At 43.5% G+C, this 20,117-nt stretch overlaps 1 protein-coding gene across 2 annotated transcripts; it reads right to left on the reverse strand.

Moving 5' to 3' along the window:
• Positions 1-539: 539 nt before the first annotated feature.
• Positions 540-17,581, reverse strand: LOC120038029 (pleckstrin homology domain-containing family A member 8-like). 2 transcript variants are annotated; one of them, XM_038983975.1, is made up of 14 exons: positions 17,364-17,581; positions 16,978-17,094; positions 16,254-16,409; positions 14,007-14,119; positions 13,626-13,784; positions 12,524-12,555; positions 11,260-11,396; positions 10,154-10,487; positions 8,552-8,637; positions 7,750-7,808; positions 6,801-7,002; positions 6,601-6,662; positions 2,161-2,382; positions 540-2,127 (listed from the first exon to the last, which is right to left on the reverse strand). In XM_038983975.1, exons 1-13 carry the CDS (start codon positions 17,401-17,403, stop codon positions 2,185-2,187), a joined length of 1,695 nt encoding a protein of 564 aa, XP_038839903.1. In that variant the 5' UTR covers positions 17,404-17,581; the 3' UTR covers positions 540-2,127; positions 2,161-2,184. The 2 variants fall into 2 exon arrangements, with proteins under 2 accessions (XP_038839903.1, XP_038839902.1); XM_038983974.1 differs by having other exon boundaries at positions 540-2,382.
• Between the last annotated feature and the right edge of the window lie 2,536 nt (positions 17,582-20,117).

Here is a 20,117-nt window from a genome sequence, read left to right on the forward strand (position 1 = left end):
ATGTTACACCACGGTAAACCCACATTAAACACTTCCCTTATTTTATGTGTTTCTAAAATCGCTTATGGGGGGTGGGGGGGGGACGATTGGAATCATTTCCCTGTTTGACCTAGGTTTTCTGGGTATTGACCCCCCCACCGTGTGGCTCTGTGGAAATATGGCCTTGTGGGAACCCTAACCCAACAAAGGGTGTGTATCAATTTAACCTTGTTTGGCAATTATTTCTCACTGATATGAAAGGTCCTTATGCTTCCAAAACCATGCTCTCAACAAACTCAGTTTCAGGACTCTTAAGAAAACCCCATGGAGAAGATGCCTTCATCCAATGACTTCTGTGTAATGGAGAGTCATCATCAAGGGCTAGGAAGAGGAAGATGACTTGTGTGTAATGGAGAGTCATCATCAAGGGCTAGGAAGATATAGGTTGATAGAGAGTGTGTATAGGAGGGGAACCCAAGTCTTAGAAGGTTGGGCTTTCACAGGGTTGGAATGGAAACTGAAATGCCCAAGGTAAAAACACCATCCAAATGACCAAAACGTACCCATTCACCATTTCATCAAGTTTAATACATATGTAAAAATGCCATCTTATGTACATTCGTATAAATTGTGTTCTGAAACTGTGAGATACAATAGCATAGCAAAAACATTAGCATAGCAAAAACATTAGCATTGACACCAGAAATGCTTCACAACAAGGAATCAGCCTATTGCACATCGGTCAGATCTTCCTGCTTTGTCCAAATGGCTCAGTGCATCTATAACAAGACTGAATTCATGTCCAGAATTAAGAGGCCAAAGTTAGACTGCCTCTATGATAACCACTGTATTATTATTAACCCACACCATCAGTTAGGCCATCAGTCACAGAGAGGAAAGTCAGCTAATAGACTAACAATCTATCCATCATCATGATTGTTAATACATTTTGAATCAAGGCCTTGCTATATATATTCCACTTCAGTTGGCACCTCAGTCGAACCCTTTACATTAAAACATGGACATTTCCATCCATCCATATAGAACATGGTTTATTCCATAAGTTACTCAGACTACATTTAAATGATTAAGATAACGAGGAAAATACTAGTTCATGTTAATGTCACTTGGTAAACAATACATTTGTAGATGAGACAATATGCGAGAATGAGAATGGTTCTGGAGGGAGGAGGTGGGTCATCCATGTAGATACAGTATATTGGTGTATGAGTTCAGCAGGGATCAATACTAACACTGCTACATTACTCTTCAGTGTTGTATGCAGTTCATTACATACAGCCTATGTAAGCGGTCAAATAATGCTGCCAATTATAACAATATCAGCCTCAATTTAAAGTAGAAGTTCATATTTGTGCATTCTCGGCAACCAATGGTGCAGCTGTTCATAATGGAAGTCACAGGAGGGAAAAGAGCCTGAGTCTAAAGTACTGTACACTACATCAAGTACAGTCAGTCACTATAACGGAGTGAAGTGTGCATCCGTCGTCAGGAAATGTGCTCCGTCAGAAGACCACCATTTGTACAACAGTGCACCCTTTGTAATTGGAAGCACTAAGCGTAAACCACTAGAAGGAAAACCTGAAAAAGTCCTCCCTCAAACCTAGTCCCTCTACGGCCATTAGACCTTGCATTGTTCCAGAGTTAGTAATGTGAGACAATACCTCATCTTACACCGAGCATGCTCACACTCAATCACGCCCCTCCATCCTCCGGATGGCTCTGATTGGCTAATCTAGTGAGCATGCTACCTGGGGCTTGACCCTGTTCTCGGGGAGCAAACCAACCAAGCCTACACCTCCAGGGTTAAAGTTTCTGCATCCTGAAGAGGGTTCTCCTCTCCCTCCACACCGTCCTCCTCTGTCAGTGTATCCCAGATGGTCTGAGTCTGAGAGCTCTCTTCCTCCTCTGGTAGTGTCCCTCTCGGGCCACCAGCTGGGGTCTCGTCTCCTCCTCTCGGGCCACCAGCTGGGGTCTCGTCTCCTCCTCTCGGGCCACCAGCTGGGGTCTCGTCTCCTCCTCTCGGGCCACCAGCTGGGGTCTCGTCTCCTCCTCTCGGGCCACCAGCTGGGGTCTCGTCTCCTCCTCTCGGGCCACCAGCTGGGGTCTCGTCTCCTCCTCTCGGGCCACCAGCTGGGGTCTCGTCTCCTCCTCTCGGGCCACCAGCTGGGGTCTCGTCTCCTCCTCTCAGACCACCTCATCTGACTCCAGGTTGTATTCTTCATACAGGGCATCCAGGATGGCCAGTTGGTTCTCCATGGCAGGCAGGTAGACCCCCAGGTCCCGGTGCATGCCTGTGTTGAATCCTTCTTTCAGTTCATCCCCCTCTCTGGACACCAGAGCCGCCGCAAAGCTGCTGTATGATGGCGCTGCTCGGAGGGCCAGCTGGGAACGGAGAGATGAAGTGTCAATAAGTCTCACACACGAACACACCAAGGTTATTATAGGTTTGTACTTACACTACTGTTCAAAAGTTTGGGGTCACTTAAATGTCCTTGTTTTTGAAAGAAAAGCACTTTTTTGTCCATTAAAATAACATTGTTTATGTTGTAAATAACTATTGTAGCTGGAAACGGCAGACTTTAATGGAATATCTACATAGGCCCATTATCAGCAACCATCACTCCTGTGTTCCAACGGCACGTTGTTAGCTAATCCAAGTTCATAATTTTAAAAGGCTAATTGACCATTAGAAAAACCTTTTGCAATTATGTTAGCACAGCTGAAAACTGTTCTGATTTAAAGAAGCAATAAAACTGGCCTTCTTTAGATTAGTTGAGTATCTGGAGCATCAGCATTTGTGGGTTTGATTACAGGCTCAAAACAATGTGCTTTTCTGGAATTTTGTTTTAGATTCTGTCTCTCACAGTTGAAGTGTACCTATGATAACAATTACAGACATCTACATGCTTTGTAAGTAGGAAAACATGCAAAATCGGCAGTGTATCAAATACTTGTTCTCCCCACTGTATACTGTACAAAAATAAACGCAACATGAAATAATTGCAATGATTTTACTGAGTTAGTTATAAGGAAAATCAGTCAATTGAAATAAATTGCTCATCTTGCTGAGTCATGAAAAAGAGATTAAATCTCAATGAGCCCGGTTAAATAAAAAATTCATTAGGCCCTTATCTATGGATTTCATGTGACTTGGGCAGGGGCGCAACCATGGGAGGGCATAGGCCCAGGCAAACCCACTGGGGAGTGGCTGGTTTCAGACAATCCCACAGGTGAAGAAGCCGGATGTGGACTTCCTGGGCTGGTGTGGTTATACGTGGTCTGCGATTGTGAGGCCGGGTGGACGTACGGCCAAATTCTCTAAAATGATGGAGGGGGCTTATGGTAGAGAAATTAAGATTAAATGCTCTGGTGGACATTCCTGCAGTCAGCATGCCAATTGCACACTCCCTCCGCTTGAGACATCTGTGGCATTGTGTTTGACAAAACTGCACATTTTAGTGGCCTTTTATTGTCCCCAGCACAAGGTGCCCTTGTGTAATGATCATCCTGTTTAATACGCTTCTTGATATGCCACATCTGTCAGGTGGATGGATTATCTTGGCAAGGGAGAAATGCTCAGTATCAGGGATGTAACCAAATTTGTGCACAAAATTTCAGCGAAATAAGCTTTTGTGCCTATGAAAAATCTCTGGAAACTTATTTCAGCTCATGAAACCAAAACTTTACCTGTTGCATTTATATTTTTGTTCAGTATAATATTATTTCAGTTTGTGATATAGGGGTTATATACATTATAAAGAAAACCTTTTTTATAAACAATGGCAACACTGCCATGTTGATCTGAGCCTGTTAGAGAACTACATTAGTGTCCGACTTTCGGCTGTCGCAAATGCATCCCCCCTAACCCTAACCCCCCCCCCCCCCCCCATTGTTTTAGACTTACCCCTCAAACCCCTCCTTGACTTCCATCTACAGTTGGTTGTTTTAGACTTACCACTCAAACCCCTCCTTGACTTCCATCTACAGTTGGTTGTTTTAGACTTACCACTCAAACCCCTCCTTGACTTCCATCTACAGTTGGTTGTTTTAGACTTACCACTCAAACCCCTCCTTGACTTCCATCTACAGTCGGTTGTTTTAGACTTACCACTCAAACCCCTCCTTGACTTCCATTTACAGTTGGTTGTTTTAGACTCACCACTCAAACCCCTCCTTGACTTCCATCTACAGTTGGTTGTTTTAGACTTACCACTCAAACCCCTCCTTGACTTCCATCTACAGTTGGTTGTTTTAGACTCACCACTCAAACCCCTCCTTGACTTCCATCTACAGTTGGTTGTTTTAGACTCACCACTCAAACCCCTCCTTGACTTCCATCTACAGTTGGTTGTTTTAGACTTACCACTCAAACCCCTCCTTGACTTCCATCTACAGTTGGTTGTTTTAGACTCACCACTCAAACCCCTCCTTGACTTCCATCTACAGTTGGTTGTTTTAGACTCACCACTCAAACCCCTCCTTGACTTCCATCTACAGTTGGTTGTTTTAGACTCACCACTCAAACCCCTCCTTGACTTCCATCTACAGTTGGTTGTTTTAGACTCACCACTCAAACCCCTCCTTGACTTCCATCTACAGTTGGTTGTTTTAGACTTACCACTCAAACCCCTCCTTGACTTCCATCTACAGTTGGTTGTTTTAGACTTACCACTCAAACCCCTCCTTGACTTCCATCTACAGTTGGTTGTTTTAGACTTACCACTCAAACCCCTCCTTGACTTCCATCTACAGTTGGTTGTTTTAGACTTACCACTCAAACCCCTCCTTGACTTCCATCTACAGTTGGTTGTTTTAGACTTACCACTCCTTGACTTCCATCTACAGTTGATTGTTTTAGACTTACCACTCCTTGACTTCCATCTACAGTTGGTTGTTTTAGACTTACCACTCAAACCCCTCCTTGACTTCCATCTACAGTTGGTTGTTTTAGACTTACCACTCCTTGACTTCCATCTACAGTTGGTTGTTTTAGACTTACCACTCAAACCACTCCTTGACTTCCATCTACAGTTGGTTGTTTTAGACTTACCACTCAAACCCCTCCTTGACTTCCATCTACAGTCGGTTGTTTTAGACTCACCACTCAAACCCCTCCTTGACTTCCATCTACAGTTGGTTGTTTTAGACTCACCACTCAAACCCCTCCTTGACTTCCATCTACAGTTGGTTGTTTTAGACTCACCACTCAAACCCCTCCTTGACTTCCATCTACAGTTGGTTGTTTTAGACTTACCACTCAAACCCCTCCTTGACTTCCATCTACAGTTGGTTGTTTTAGACTCACCACTCAAACCCCTCCTTGACTTCCATCTACAGTTGGTTGTTTTAGACTCACCACTCAAACCCCTCCTTGACTTCCATCTACAGTTGGTTGTTTTAGACTTACCACTCAAACCCCTCCTTGACTTCCATCTACAGTTGGTTGTTTTAGACTCACCACTCAAACCCCTCCTTGACTTCCATCTACAGTTGGTTGTTTTAGACTCACCACTCAAACCCCTCCTTGACTTCCATCTACAGTTGGTTGTTTTAGACTCACCACTCAAACCCCTCCTTGACTTCCATCTACAGTTGGTTGTTTTAGACTCACCACTCAAACCCCTCCTTGACTTCCATCTACAGTTGGTTGTTTTAGACTTACCACTCAAACCCCTCCTTGACTTCCATCTACAGTTGGTTGTTTTAGACTTACCACTCAAACCCCTCCTTGACTTCCATCTACAGTTGGTTGTTTTAGACTTACCACTCAAACCCCTCCTTGACTTCCATCTACAGTTGGTTGTTTTAGACTTACCACTCAAACCCCTCCTTGACTTCCATCTACAGTTGGTTGTTTTAGACTTACCACTCCTTGACTTCCATCTACAGTTGATTGTTTTAGACTTACCACTCAAACCCCTCCTTGACTTCCATCTACAGTTGATTGTTTTAGACTTACCACTCAAACCCCTCCTTGACTTCCATCTACAGTTGGTTGTTTTAGACTTACCACTCAAACCCCTCCTTGACTTCCATCTACAGTTGGTTGTTTTAGACTTACCACTCAAACCCCTCCTTGACTTCCATCTACAGTCGGTTGTTTTAGACTCACCACTCCTTGACTTCCATCTACAGTTGGTGGTTTTAGACTCACCACTCAAACACACCCAATATCTGCAGTGCTGCTCCTCATCTTGCTGAGTCTCCCTTTGACTTTATAATTTAATCTCAATGTGACCCGCCAGATTCAGAAGCTTGAAAACACCATTAGAAAAAAATCCTTAAACCCCATTTTTGCCTCCCCCAAAAATGAAAAATGAACATAATTCATGTTCTTATTTTAGTTGGTTTTGGAGTCAGAGATAAGTTTCAGTATAGTTTTTCAAACAGGTTTGTTAATTATTTTATTTCCGTTTACTAAATAGTTTTTTCCCTTGATTACTTTGTTTCAGTTGACTATAATAGCCTTAGTGTACGTACGCACAGACACATGCCCGCCCGCCCAAGTGGGCATGATCTTATGTTGGGATACTTTTTCCAACTATAAACTGCTTCCTTAAAAAAAAAGAGCTTGAAGACTGATTATCAAGTATTACTCACAGCAAATACACCTCGCACAACCCATCCATGATACTGCCGCAGACTCCGTCCATAAGCATTACCTGAATGGACGAGGGAGGGGAGTGTGTTAGGAATACAGAGGACATTATGTAATACACTATATGACATCAAACCAAAAGAGGACTATCACCTAACCATTGTGTGTGTGTGTGTACCACGGTGTTGCGATGCTAACTCACCCAGCGCTCCGGGGATATCCCTTTCCCCAGAGTTGACCAGGGACAGGAACTCCTTGAGGAACTTGAGTCCTCGTTTGAGCCACAGCAGGGCCTCGGTGGCTGAGTTGCGGACGCGGGCCACACCGGTCTGCACCTCATGGAGCACTATGGTCTGCAGTGTGGGGAAGCTGCCCGGGTCCGACGACAGCTTCTGGTGGATCTTCTACAGACAGCCACACAGAGAGACAGAAGGACTTGTCGTCATAAAGACAATGTCTGCCGACCAAATGGCACCCTATTCCCTTTATAGTGCACTGTGTGTGCCCTGGTCAAAAGTAGTGCACTACATAGGGAATAGGGTGCCGTTTGTTACGCAGCCCCAGCAGTTCTTATAGGTTTCTAAATCTGGTTGGTCGTGTCGTGTTGCCACTTAACAGGTTTACTTGTTCCATGACAACACTGGGAACCATAGCTTGTTATTTCTTGGTGGCGGTAGAGTAAAATACTTCTGTTAAAGCTCTGCTAGTGAAATGTTCCTGTGCTTTACACACAGCACTGCCTAATGACATATCACTTTCCCCTTCCAGCACAGCAACTGTTAGAACAGTCTTTGTTTAGAGTGTATTCTGCCCAACTGAAGAGCTCACAGGGCAGGTTAAGGACCCTATTCCCTCTGTAGTGCACTACACTACCGTATATAGGGAATAGGGTGCCATTTGGGACAGACCCGGTGGGTGTAAAAGTCAATTTGGTCCCATTGTAACTGCATGGAGGGAGGAGAGTCCCTCTTGTGGTCATTTAGAGAACTGTTGATACCAGACAGGCTTATACAACATCTGCACCCAGAATGTTATGCTGATTTGAGCAGCTTTTTAAAAAAGGTAGGCTTTAGTAAACTTAATCTAACTTTAATTTCCTGTAATGTAAAAATCTAACATTGTTCTAAACTCAAGACAGCCTTTCCTCTTACCTTGATGTTGCCCGTAAAATCCATTTTTACTGGACCAAATACTGTGGATCCTAGTTTGTCTGAGGAGAGAGAGTCCAATGTCACTTCAATGCTGGATATTTTTGTTACACTATTGTTTGTCTTTGTGGGGCGGTTTCACGGACACATATTAAGGCTAGTCCTGGACTAAAAAAAACAGTTTGACAGAGAATCTCCATTAAATGCTCTTTTGCATCAAGAATGTGTGTTAATCTGTGTCCGGGACCCCCCCCCCCCCCCGGTGTTTTATTCCCCAGTAACCTTTACAAACTGATGTAGACTTCAATAGAAGAGTAAATTGACAAAACTAAATATAACATGGAAGAGATCGTAAGCCTGGAGGATCCAGAGCAATGTGTGTAACATACAATACATACCAGTAGCTGTCTATAGTTTATCACAGTGACATGCATTACGGTGGGTCGGATCACACGAACAATGGACAGAGGGAGGGGTGTTGTATGACTTCAAGATGGATTACACACTCCAGACTCACATACAGACACCCTCCCAGGAAACCCATCCACTTGATTAGTAAGAGAAGAAATGCCTCCAGTCAACTAGAGAACACATCCAATAGGATGATCAATTAGATGCAGACGAGGAGAGAACAGTATGAACGTGTGAGAGGAGACTGAAGGAAACATTATGGATAGAGCATGCACCATCACCAGGTGGAAAAGATTATTGACAACATGTTTCAGAAAAGATGGTATGATTGAAAAAAAAAAAAATGAAAAAAAAAGATGGACGAAGAGACAGATGAGTGAAGTGACCATCCTACCTAATACAGGCACTATCGCATAGCATGAGTCCAAAAAGGCTTGTGTAGGAATACCACTGTCACCGTCCAGTCTTATATCACTAAATCTAAAGGGAAGTCAGAGAGATTCAAACAAGGGGAGATATTAGTGAGGTCCAGCATCGACAACCTTTATTTCATTCAATCAAACCAAAACAGAAACAGATACAACCAAAGTCAAAGACAGCCTCCACACAAGACCATGCTGTCAGGCTATTGGGTGATTTGATACTTGTTTTGAGTTCTTGTCTCTCACTAAGATACACCTGTATAATAAATAATTCTAATGTATCAAAAGCATATCTGCTATGTTCCCCAACCTCTACGGCATTGTTCTAAGGATTTCATTTACACTAGTTCTGTGTTCGATGTTTACTGCACTTAAACACGTTAACACTGCTTACATTGTCTCTCCCCGTCATTGGAATACTGTAATATCACAACATCATGGTTATGATCATTCATATCACAGTTATGATCATTCATATCACAGTTATGATCATTCAAATCCTATCTTAATGCTGAATAACACTGTTAAAAAGGGGCTTTCAAATGTCATCCAAAAGAAAAGAAAGAGTTAAATGATTACCCAATTTCTTTTAAAATCAGATGAGGGCATCTCTGTAATAGTCATGTGATCAACAGAGAACACACCAGTGTAAAACTTGTTATATGTTCAAATGGGTTTAAAAAGTCATAAAACTTGCTATGTTTTAACCTAGTCAGTCATTAACAGCAACAGAGTTGGCAAGAGCACAAAGATCTGGGACCAGGCTAGTTCTCCCTTTTTGTTTTCGCACAGGCATGGAAAAATGACCTTTGCCCTTTCATACCCAAAGCATTAGCATTGGACCTAAACAGTATATATGAGAGTAGCACAATTCACAGCATAATCTGATCACACTAAATACATTAATTTCAATAATAAATACCTCATTGTGTAATCAACATCATTACAGTACCTAGAATAATTATAGGAAACATGGGGATTAATCGATTAGTGTATGTGTTGGTCCTTGTTCTGTCTAGTTACTGCTTGTGAAATATTAGCATTGACCGCAGTAGTAAAACACCTACACTCTGGGGTGAAGTTTTCCCCGAGTTACAGATCTAGGATCAGCTTCCCCTCCCCCAATCCTACAATGCAACAAGTGAAATCTAGGCAAGCCTAAATATCTTACGTTGACTTTTCCTTCTTTTTCCCCCGTACCAGTCTAATTGTGCATATTCTAACCAAAAACATGCTTAATACAAGTAATTTCTCTTATTTCAAGATATTTAGCAAAATATTTGACCTTAATACAATGATGTCTATGCGTTCAATATGAAGGAAGTTGGAGGTAGTTTCATGAGCCAATGCTAACTAGCTTAGCGCAAAGAAAATGTCTTCTGCAGCTAGCATGCTAGCAGATACCCAAGACTTCCAGTCTTTGAGCTAACGCTACATTGCCAAAATCCCAAACTATCCCTTTAACCATTAGTGGGGGAAATGCAAAACTGACCACAGATCAGCATTCTAGGGTCAACTTCACCCTACACCGTAAGGTCTACAGTATGTGTCCCTCCTGCGGTGTGTCCCCATACCTGTGACTCATCGTACTGAAGAATGTGTCCACCTGCTCTGTCTCCTCCTCCTCCCTCTCTTCTTCCTGAGGCTGGGAAGGCTGCTCCTCTTCCAGCTTGGCTTCCGCTTGGTCAGTGACAGCTTCCTGTTGGTTCTGGGTCACTTCCTGTTTCTCTTCTTCTTGGGCATTCCTCATTTCCTGCTCCACCTCTTTGAATTCCTCCTCCTCTTCCTGCTGCGCTGGTTGGTCGGTGTGTTCTGGGTCAGGGTTTGTGTGGGTGGTTTGGGTAGTGGCCTCCTCTTCCACTGCAGACTCCTCTGGGCCCTGGTGGTCTCCGCCGGCTGGGCTATGTTCTGTATGGCACAGAGACACACACACAGCATGTTAACAAATGTTCTGTTCCAGTTGGCATGTATGAGCCATAGCAACTGGCATGTGAAACCCATTCAAGCAGAATTGTCAATGCCATTTCAAGGGGAACTCTAAACCACTACCTTAACAGTATCTAGGTGTGCCATATTGTGAAAGAAGCACTTTCTAAGTTCCACATTTATCATGTGCCAGTGATACATCTGGCTTCGTACATTGGGGTCCGTCATTTTACTCAACGTTAAGATAAATATAATAAAGCTGCTGGGCATCCATCATTGTCTCCCATCTAGAAGACATTACTTTACCAACTTCAGCTGGTCCTCTTTCTACAGAACTCTAGAAGACATTACTTTACCAACTTCAGCTGGTCCTCTTTCTACAGAACTCTAGAAGACATTACTTTACCAACTTAAGCTGGTCCTCTTTCTACAGAACTCTAGAAGACATTACTTTACCAACTTCAGCTGGTCCTCTTTCTACAGAACTCTAGAAGACATTACTTTACCAACTTCAGCTGGTCCTCTTTCTACAGAACTCTAGAAGACATTACTTTACCAACTTCAGCTGGTCCTCTTTCTACAGAACTCTAGAAGACATTACTTTACCAACTTCAGCTGGTCCTCTTTCTACAGAACTCTAGAAGACATTACTTTACCAACTTCAGCTGGTCCTCTTTCTACAGAACTTTGTGTGTGTGTGTGTGTGTGTATGTGTACACGTACATTTGAAAGGGCAAGTGTATTTAAATGAGACCTGTTGGGGGTGTTTGGGTGGTTCTCTCAGGGAGCGTGTCTGGTCCGTCTCGTTGGTCTGGTCCCTCTGCTCCACAGTCAAGGCTCTGGTTGTCATGTGTTACAGATCCTCCTGAGATTTCTTTACACTCCCTGTGTCTGGAGAACAAGACAATAACCCCCTACATCCCAGAGATCAAGACAATAACCCCCCCACATCCCAGAGATCAAGACAATAACCCCCCCACATCCCAGAGATCAAGACACTAACCCCCCCACATCCCAGAGAACAAGACACTAACCCCCCCCCACATCCCAGAGATCAAGACAATAACCCCCCCCCACATCCCGGAGAGAACAAGACAATAACCCCCCCCCCACATCCCGGAGAGAACAAGACAATAACCCCCCCCACATCCCGGAGAGAACAAGACAATAACCCCCCCCACATCCCGGAGAGAACAAGACAATAACCCCCCCCACATCCCGGAGAACAAGACAATAACCCCCCCCACATCCCGGAGAACAAGACAATAACCCCCCCACATCCCGGAGAACAAGACAATAACCCCCCCACATCCCGGAGAACAAGACAATAACCCCCCCACATCCCGGAGAACAAGACAATAACCCCCCCACATCCCGGAGAACAAGACAATAACCCCCCCACATCCCGGAGAACAAGACAATAACCCCCCCACATCCCGGAGAACAAGACAATAACCCCCCCACATCCCGGAGAACAAGACAATAACCCCCCCACATCCCGGAGAACAAGACAATAACCCCCCCACATCCCGGAGAACAAGACAATAACCCCCCACATCCCAGAGAACAAGACAATAACCCCCCCACATCCCAGAGAACAAGACAATAACCCCCCACATCCCAGAGAACAAGACAATAACCCCCCACATCCCGGAGAACAAGACAATAACCCCCCCACATCCCGGAGAACAAGACAATAACCCCCCCACATCCCGGAGAACAAGACAATAACCCCCCCACATCCCGGAAAACAAGACAATAACCCCCCACATCCCGGAGAACAAGACAATAACCCCCCACATCCCGGAGAACAAGACAATAACCCCCCACATCCCGGAGAACAAGACAATGACCCCCCACAGAGTTATCATAGATACATATCTAATGCTGTAGTTTCAGCAGTTAGTGGACATGTAACAATTCATGGAAGATGGAGATAAGGGAGTGCTGGTGTAAAGGTTGAGAACGTGAGCAACAAGTTAGCTTCAAACCAAACTTCTGAAAAGAGAGCCACCTACTTTTCCTGATTTGATTGATTGACAGGTTTGACCTGTGGAACAAAGAATATAGCACATTAGCCAAAGACAGAGCAGTATGAAGATAAAACGTTGGCTAGCTAAGCTCATGTGTAGAATCACGGTCGTCTTGCACCAAACTGAGCATGTGCAGGCCGCCAAATCAAAAGGTAGTCCTTCGATAGATACGTTGTTTTTGACAAAAATGAAAACATCCTTTTGTCACGAGGTTGGAGTAATAACATGTTAAACTACTTAAGATATTGGCTCCAATCTAGGGTGAGCCTTTAGATTGAGAAAATTAACAACTAAAGAATCATTTTCCACTTCTCTCAAGACTTTTAAAAACGCCAAATCCCAGCCTGGTCTGTTTGATCTGTTTCGAAAGCGTTCTCGGAAGTTTCACAATGTTGCACCTCTGGGTTTAGAAACTCTTAGGTCAATATGGATCTTACGGTCATTTCAGAATCAAACCTAGAATTGCCCTTATACCCATAGAATTACATAAAATAGAACCCTCAAATGGACATTGCACCGTAGCAACATAACTAAACATCTGCCATCTGTCAGGATTTAAACTCTCTCCACAGATAGAACAATGAGACATATTTCACCGGATGTATAAATGTGAAGCATCCGGTTGGAGTTTCCACTCACTACCAAATACGGTGGTGAGAGGAAGCCCAGCGGCCGGCAGTGGGTGAAGACGGAACGAGATGGATTTTGGCCGACATTCTGCTCATTTTCTCATCAATTAAACATTTGATCTCAATACAGTTCTGTTACCAAAACTAAAATATGTTACAAACAGAGTGGACTAAGTTTTGTAGACTTTACTGTTTGCCAAAGTTTTTAAATTGTTGTTACTTAGGAGTGCAAATTCAAATTGAGTTGTTGCACATGCTCACTTCAGTGTAGGCATTCCCTAATGCAAAGGAATGCTAGAACGCGCCAATAGGATCTCGCTAGTTCGTGTTTGGCTCTGCCCACCTCCTTGCTTGTTCTGCCCACTATGACTCATTTGTTCCCATTTGAAACGACGGGCTGTGGTCTATCTTGGTTTAGTTATAAAAAACCTTTGGTATCTCTATGCGTACGCTGGTACCTTCTGGGGTTTGATGGTTGCCACGGGAGGTGACCCGGGTGGGGTCTTTGTGGCCTGGTCTGAGCTGAAGGTGCGGTTGGCGATCAGCATGCACTCCTCCAACGTCTTGATGAAGGTGGTGCATGTAGACTTCACCATGGTGCCAGGGTTCTCCCCAGCCTGAAACAGACACACAGATATACACAACCATCAACTCCTAAGCAGATTGCTTATGCCATTGCTTATCCCTTGCTTGTACTGTAAAAGTGACTGGCCATTTGCATAGCAACATAATCCACTGGCGCTTCAAACAGAGCATACATACTGAACTCAGTGAGAAAAAGTTATGGTTGCACAGAGAGTAAATAGGCCATTGAAACCTCACCCCGTCTTCTGTCTTACCTCCTCATTCTCCTCACTGTCCTTGATCTGGTTAACTTGCTGGAGGAGAAGGTCACAGTACAGCCTCAACTCTGACATCTTGGTCTTAAGAGCCTCTGTGTTCTCCTGGTGTTCTGATGGAGAGAGAGAGACATGTGATGTCACTTCTTGAAAATATCCTTGGTTGTGTTATGTGAATATTTAAGATGAATAAAGATCATATTCTCTGCATACATTTCCCTCTCTATAATACACAATGTCCAGTGTTCTGTTGGTGGCTCTCTATAATACACAATGTCCAGTGTTCTGTTGGTGGCTCTCTATAATACACAATGTCCAGTGTTCTGTTGGTGGCTCTCTATAATACACAATGTCCAGTGTTCTGTTGGTGGCTCTCTATAATACACAATGTCCAGTGTTCTGTTGGTGGCTCTCTATAATACACAATGGCCAGTGTTCAGTTGGTGGCTCTCTATAATACACAATGTCCAGTGTTCTGTTGGTGGCTCTCTATAATACACAATGTCCAGTGTTCTGTTGGTGGCTCTCTATAATACACAATGTCCAGTGTTCTGTTGGTGGCTCTCTATAATACACAATGTCCAGTGTTCTGTTGGTGGCTCTCTATAATACACAATGTCCAGTGTTCTGTTGGTGGCTCTCTATAATACACAATGTCCAGTGTTCTGTTGGTGGCTCTCTATAATACACAATGTCCAGTGTTCTGTTGGTGGCTCTCTATAATACACAATGGCCAGTGTTCTGTTGGTGGCTCTCTATAATACACCATGTCCAGTTGGTGGCTCTCTATAATACACCATGTCCAGTTGGTGGCTCTCTATAATACACCATGTCCAGTTGGTGGCTCTCTATAATACACAATGTCCAGTGTTCTGTTGGTGGCTCTCTATAATACACAATGTCCAGTGTTCTGTTGGTGGCTCTCTATAATACACAATGTCCAGTGTTCTGTTGGTGGCTCTCTATAATACACAATGTCCAGGGTCCAGTTGGTGGCTCTCTATAATACACAATGTCCAGGGTCCAGTTGGTGGCTCTCTATAATACACAATGTCCAGGGTCCAGTTGGTGGCTCTCTATAATACACAATGTCCAGGGTCCAGTTGGTGGCTCTCTATAATACACAATGTCCAGGGTCCAGTTGGTGGCTCTCTATAATACACAATGTCCAGGGTCCAGTTGGTGGCCCTCTATAATACAATGTCCAGTGTTCTGTTGGTGGCTCTCTATAATACACAATGTCCAGTGTTCTGTTGGTGGCTCTCGGGTTAATGGTCACTAGACTGGATGTTGTATGTTACGGATTAAACTCATATCTGTTGATAGTGATTGACGCCAGACTGGAGGTACAAGGACTAAACACACTGATTATTATTGTGTTGTCTGAAACACTGTGATTCTGTAGAAGCTGACAGTCACTGCCTTTTGTTTGGACTTCATACAAGCCTTCTGGGCTGGTGTTTACAGAACAGCTGTCTGCTGATTAGGATTTAGTCTCAGAGAAGGCCAGGTAGACATTTCCTCTGCTGCTGTGCTGGAGGCTGTAACTTGTAATAAACAGGATTGCTTTAACTGAGACTGCTCTTCTCTTTTGTTCACCTGGAAATTCATTTTACTGGTTACATCCCAAATGACACCCTATTCCCTATTTAGTGCACTACTTTTGACCAGGGCCAATGGGCAAGTAGTGCACTATATGGGAATAGATGCCATTTGGGATGTGGAGGTTCTCACTTACTTGCTGTAGATCATCAACTAGTCAGCAGCGGAACAATTTTTTTATTGAGCGGGTCCAGAACATAATAAAAAATAATAAAAATAATAAAAATGATCGCAAGAATCCCCAAAATATATTTGACTAAAACATAATCATTTCAAACCTTGCTTACATTTATACGATCACATCTCTATTATGCGTGGGAATACTTTGGACATGAGACTGTAAAATCGGTTCCAACAAATAAACACCTTGTTTTGGGGTTTTTTTGCTCAGAAAACTTGGGTGATTTTATTTGTCCCTCCCTCGGGCCACCAGTTGAGGAATATAAACACATTCATTTCATGAAGTCAGTTGGAAAGCTTTTAACAGGTCACCCATGTAGACCTACATGTCCATGACAGGCACCAGGCTACAACAGGTAAAACCAAGCCAAATTAAATACCCACATAACAGCATGAAATCGTGTTTCACTCAAGCTATTGTGTGTTTTCAGACTTGTTTGGAGTAACCCAAACCTATCACCTTACCTTTCTCTCTCTTGGTTCGGTTGTCTGTCAGGCAGGCCTTTGCAGATCCCAACGCGACCAGCCATTTCTGCCTCTCCGCTGCGTTGATGGCTCTGAGGTAGAAGTACTGTTCTCCAGGGATGGTCAGGTCAACCCGTGTGAAGTCAGAGGAGTGGACTAGCAGGGAGAGATGGTGGAAGAGAGAGAAAGACAGAAAGTGGGTAAACCCCAGTTAACAGCAAGGGGTAGGACAGTGGTTCCCAACCTTTTTTGGTTACTGTACCACCAACTGAATTTAGCTCTGCCTGGAGTACCCCTGAAGTACACCCTTATGTGTATTTTACCAGTAGGTCTATGGGCTCATGAGTCTTCAAGTACCCCCTGTGGATAGGCCAAGTACCCCAGGTTGGGAACCACTGGTGTAGGATAAATTTTGGCAATCATATGTGGTTGTTATGTTGTCTATACTTTGTCTGCCTTTGTATATTCCACTTAATTTGTACACTAGAGCGGTTCTATGTGTTGGGTCATGGGTCACATGTATATAGGCACACAGGTAAACAGGAAGTGGGAAAGAGTTTTTCCAAATGGAAGGTTTGGGACTAAAACAATATAGACTAAGCTTCAGATTGACTCTTCAGTAGGGTGTAGCCTATCTAGTTCAAAGGACCGCAACAGTTAGCATGTTGTCATAATACAGGCCACTGTGTCTTTACCAAGCCAATAATAGCTACCAAGTACCAACCTTGTATTTCACACACTGAGATCTTGATGCTTCCCTTGCATCCTTTCCAGGAATCCTCTTGCGAGTCATAGTAGGACAAAGTCCCTCCTTCCAGTACAAACCAGCGAGGCTGCCAACCTGGAGAAAAGGATGTTGATAACTATAACCACTGTGAAAAACAACTTTCACTATTCATTGTAACCTGTAGTAGCTAGCTAACAGAGCAAGACATATAACCATATGACTCAGTGCCATCCAATGACAATTAGCTAACTAGCTAGCTAAGGTTAGATCATGTTGTTTTTCTGTCTGATTACTTGTCCAGCTAGTTGTTAGCTAGCTAGCTAACAATCTGATTCAAAGCTGACTTATTCAGAAGCTCAGTTAGCTGCTTAGTTTCTACATACCACTTATGTAATTTGTCCACTTGTATAGGATTCCCTCCATTCTTCATCTGTTTCTGAGGTTCATTACTTGTTTATTAGAACAAGACGCCGGCCACAGCTGATCCTGGAGACTCAATTGAATTACCAAGTAAGATTTTCGGAAATAAAGGACCCGTTTCATTTGGATACGACAGAAAAGTACGTAAGTCATACATGAATGGGATTCCATGTGATCGCGTGAGATCCCGCCCAGTCATATGACGTCAAATGGATTTGCGTTTTAGGGCCTGTGGACGTGACAATGTGGGAGGAACTATGTATGTCCTCCAATGAACAGAAACTATTTAGAAATTGGGTGCGGCTTCCAAAAATTCTCTCCAATCGCAAAAAAGGTGGTCTCACAAATGAACAAGGGAAACATTTTGCAAGTACCCCTCTCAGTTTGACTGCCACGTAGCTATCAATTGATCTAGACTCCATGCAGGTTTGTTGCACACTTGTTAGTCAGGCGTAGTCTACTTAGTTGTGTACTCTGGTGTGATTAATCTATCCAACCAGAAAGCACTGAAATGTTACTCCTATATTTTGGTCAATTTTTTGTGTGCTTTTTATATATGAATGGCGCTAAACTACCCGAACCAGAGGTGAAAATTGAGGTTTTGAATAAACCATTTGCCTGCTTTCAGGAAGTCGAAATATGGAGACATACTTCTTGTGCACTTCGAGGGATTTCTGGAGAGCAATGGCACCATGTTTCATTCCAGCTGACTTGTTGAAACCGATATGAAATGCTCTGTTGATTGGATAAGGTTCCGTTGCCTGTTGCTGCAATCTTAGTCGACTAACCAATGGTCAACCAGTCCATCATACTCAAGGGTTGAATTGGGATCTTGAAGGTGGCAATCCCCATGATCCCCATGATCACACTCCCATAACACCTGCACACCTGCATGTTTGTCGACATTGACAATCGATGTGTTTGTTTTTCTGATTAACCGGTTGGTTAAAAGGACAGTCCAATCGAAAACGATATTTTGTTAAATAGTCCACTATTAATACAATCTGAAAAATGGTGCATGTCAGCACTGTAATGATGTGTTTTTGCACGTGAACTAGAGGAGGCTGGTGGGAGGAGCTATAGGAGGATGGGCTCATTTTAATGGCTGGAATGGAATGGTATCAAACACATCAAGCATATGGAAACCACATGTTTGACTCCGTTCCATGAATTCCATTCCAGCCATTACAATGAGCCCCTCCCATAGCTCCTCCCACCAGCCGCCACTGGCGTGAACTAGTCCTTTAATTTAGTGGTTACTGATTTTTCTTTAAGAACACTATGATGGATCTGTGTGACTCTTGGCAGCCGTAACCACAGGGACAAGCAGCCAGTGTGGTTCACCCTGGGGATCCGAGAGGTGATCAAGGGTTGGGATAAGGGGCTGAATGAAGTACATGTGTTCAGGAGAGAGGAGGGATGAGGGAGCTCACTATCCCCCCAGCTCTGGCCTATGGCAAAGAGGGAGAAGGTATTACACATGTATTAACATATGACTACCAGTAGCCTAGTGCTTACCTAACCCTTCATACCCAATTACAGAACTGATCGTTAGTGTGAACGTTAGTGTGATCTCCTCAAACACTGAAATCCATAATTACTTTAATTCGCTAGGTGATTCTTTTGTGTCAAAGTCAATGTCATCGGATGCACCACAAATGGGACAATCTTTCCTAGTGCTTTACTTTTGACTAGAGCGCTCTGGATGAAATAAATACACTCGGGAATAGGATGGCATTTGGGACACAGCCATCGTGTCATATTGCTCACGTGTATTTTGGCAGGTAAAATCTCCCCTAAGAGTACGTTAATCTTTGACATTGAGATCATGGAGATTCAGAACGTTCCATGAGTCGTTCCAGGAAATGGATCAAAACGATGACTGGAGCCTCTCCAAACCAGAGGTAGGCATCAGAGGACTCTACACACGACAGGGATTAGTGGACCCTCGAGTCACAAGCTACATGGCTAACCTCACTCCCCATCTTGAAATGTCTCATGTTTTTGCGAGGCAGAGGATCACTGGTTCGAGCTCAGTAAGGGACAGGGTACCTAAGGAAGGAGGTGATACTGTTAAGCAAGCTATAGCAATACTGTTACACCAGGATAAACTCAATCAAGCCCAGTATTTGAACCCAGATTGTTAATCTCCTGTAGGCAGATTATTTTACATCTGGGTTACAGAGATGAGGTGTTTGTTAATGTGAGGGTTTTATGTTCTCTCTGTGAAGCCTGAAGAAAGAGTTTGAAAGACATCTTCAAGGTCGTCTTTAAGGCAGTTGGGGCGGCAGGTAACCTAGTGGTTAGAGCGTTGGGTCAGTAACCGAATGGTTGCTGGATCAAATCCCCAAGCTGGATTTGTTGTTCTGTTGTTCTGCCACTGAACAAGGCAGTTAACCCACTGTTCCCCGGTAGGCCGTCATTGTACTTAATGGATTTGTTCTTCACTGATGCACGTCATGAGGCTAGGATTGATTCATATCTTCTAGAGAGTTTACCTACAAACACGATGAGCTGTAGAAGTCTGAAATTCACGATTTTATAAGGTTGGTTTACAGTAGGTCAAGTGACTGTGTCATTAGCCCAGGTATAAACCAGCCTTTACTCCTTATTTTAACTATGTTCAATCAGTCCTGAATTTACAATTAAAGTGTTCTGAGGAGCACTCAGGATTTACTGGCATATATTTATGTGATTTGGGTATTTTTCAAGGTTTT

Source organism: Salvelinus namaycush, unplaced genomic scaffold (genome assembly GCF_016432855.1).
Source record: "Salvelinus namaycush isolate Seneca unplaced genomic scaffold, SaNama_1.0 Scaffold204, whole genome shotgun sequence".
NCBI lineage: Eukaryota > Metazoa > Chordata > Actinopteri > Salmoniformes > Salmonidae > Salvelinus > Salvelinus namaycush.